Here is a 658-nt window from a genome sequence, read left to right on the forward strand (position 1 = left end):
TTTTAAACACAAGAGCAGCGGAGAGCAAAACTGTACCAAAAGTACCCGCACCGAACTGCTGAATCTCTGCCAATCGCAGTTCGGTGCCATCCGTAGAATGTACCATGAATTGCGGGAAAAAGAAGAAGCATTGCAAAATGTAGAAGATCCGCACATGCGAGCCGAGTTGGAAAATGAATTTGATGAAGAAAGCGCTCCTACAAAGCGTCCCACCATGGACGTTATGCGGCTGATTGGGAAGCTGTTCGTGTAGAAAATGATCACCCTGACCATACTTTGTGAGAGTTTTATGAACAGAGTTCTATACGTAGTGACTCGTTACTGTTTCACTTGGTGGACATGCGGCCACGCCGCTCACGCTTCAGCAGCTTCACAGCTAAAATTTATAATATTGGAATTGATAATATCTACTGCCAGAAACAAACTGGTTTTATAGTTTATAGCAAAAAGTGTAAGAGGGTCGGCAACGGCGAGTCGTTGAAGAAAATCGCTGGAAATTTTTGTGCAGATAGGTCGTATACCTATAAATTGGCACACAATTTGCTGGCTTAGGTTTAAAAGGGTACAAGGGTAGGGTGGCTCAGTTTCTTCTATTTTACTTATTGTGTTTTTGCCAGGTTGTTTTTTTAAAAAACTTTGGTTTGCGGGTGGACTACCC

The 658-nt window shown here is 42.9% G+C and overlaps 1 protein-coding gene across 1 annotated transcript; it reads left to right on the forward strand.

Moving 5' to 3' along the window:
* The first annotated feature begins 97 nt into the window (after window positions 1–97).
* On the forward strand, window positions 98–552 carry Tsp_15580 (hypothetical protein). The gene is made up of 3 exons (XM_003367566.1): window positions 98–220; window positions 298–435; window positions 457–552. The coding sequence occupies exons 1-3, from the start codon at window positions 98–100 to the stop codon at window positions 550–552; spliced, it is 357 nt and encodes a 118-aa protein (XP_003367614.1).
* Window positions 553–658: the final 106 nt, after the last annotated feature.

Source organism: Trichinella spiralis (assembly GCF_000181795.1).
Source record: "Trichinella spiralis strain ISS 195 chromosome Unknown Scfld4050, whole genome shotgun sequence".
NCBI classification, from domain to species: domain Eukaryota; kingdom Metazoa; phylum Nematoda; class Enoplea; order Trichinellida; family Trichinellidae; genus Trichinella; species Trichinella spiralis.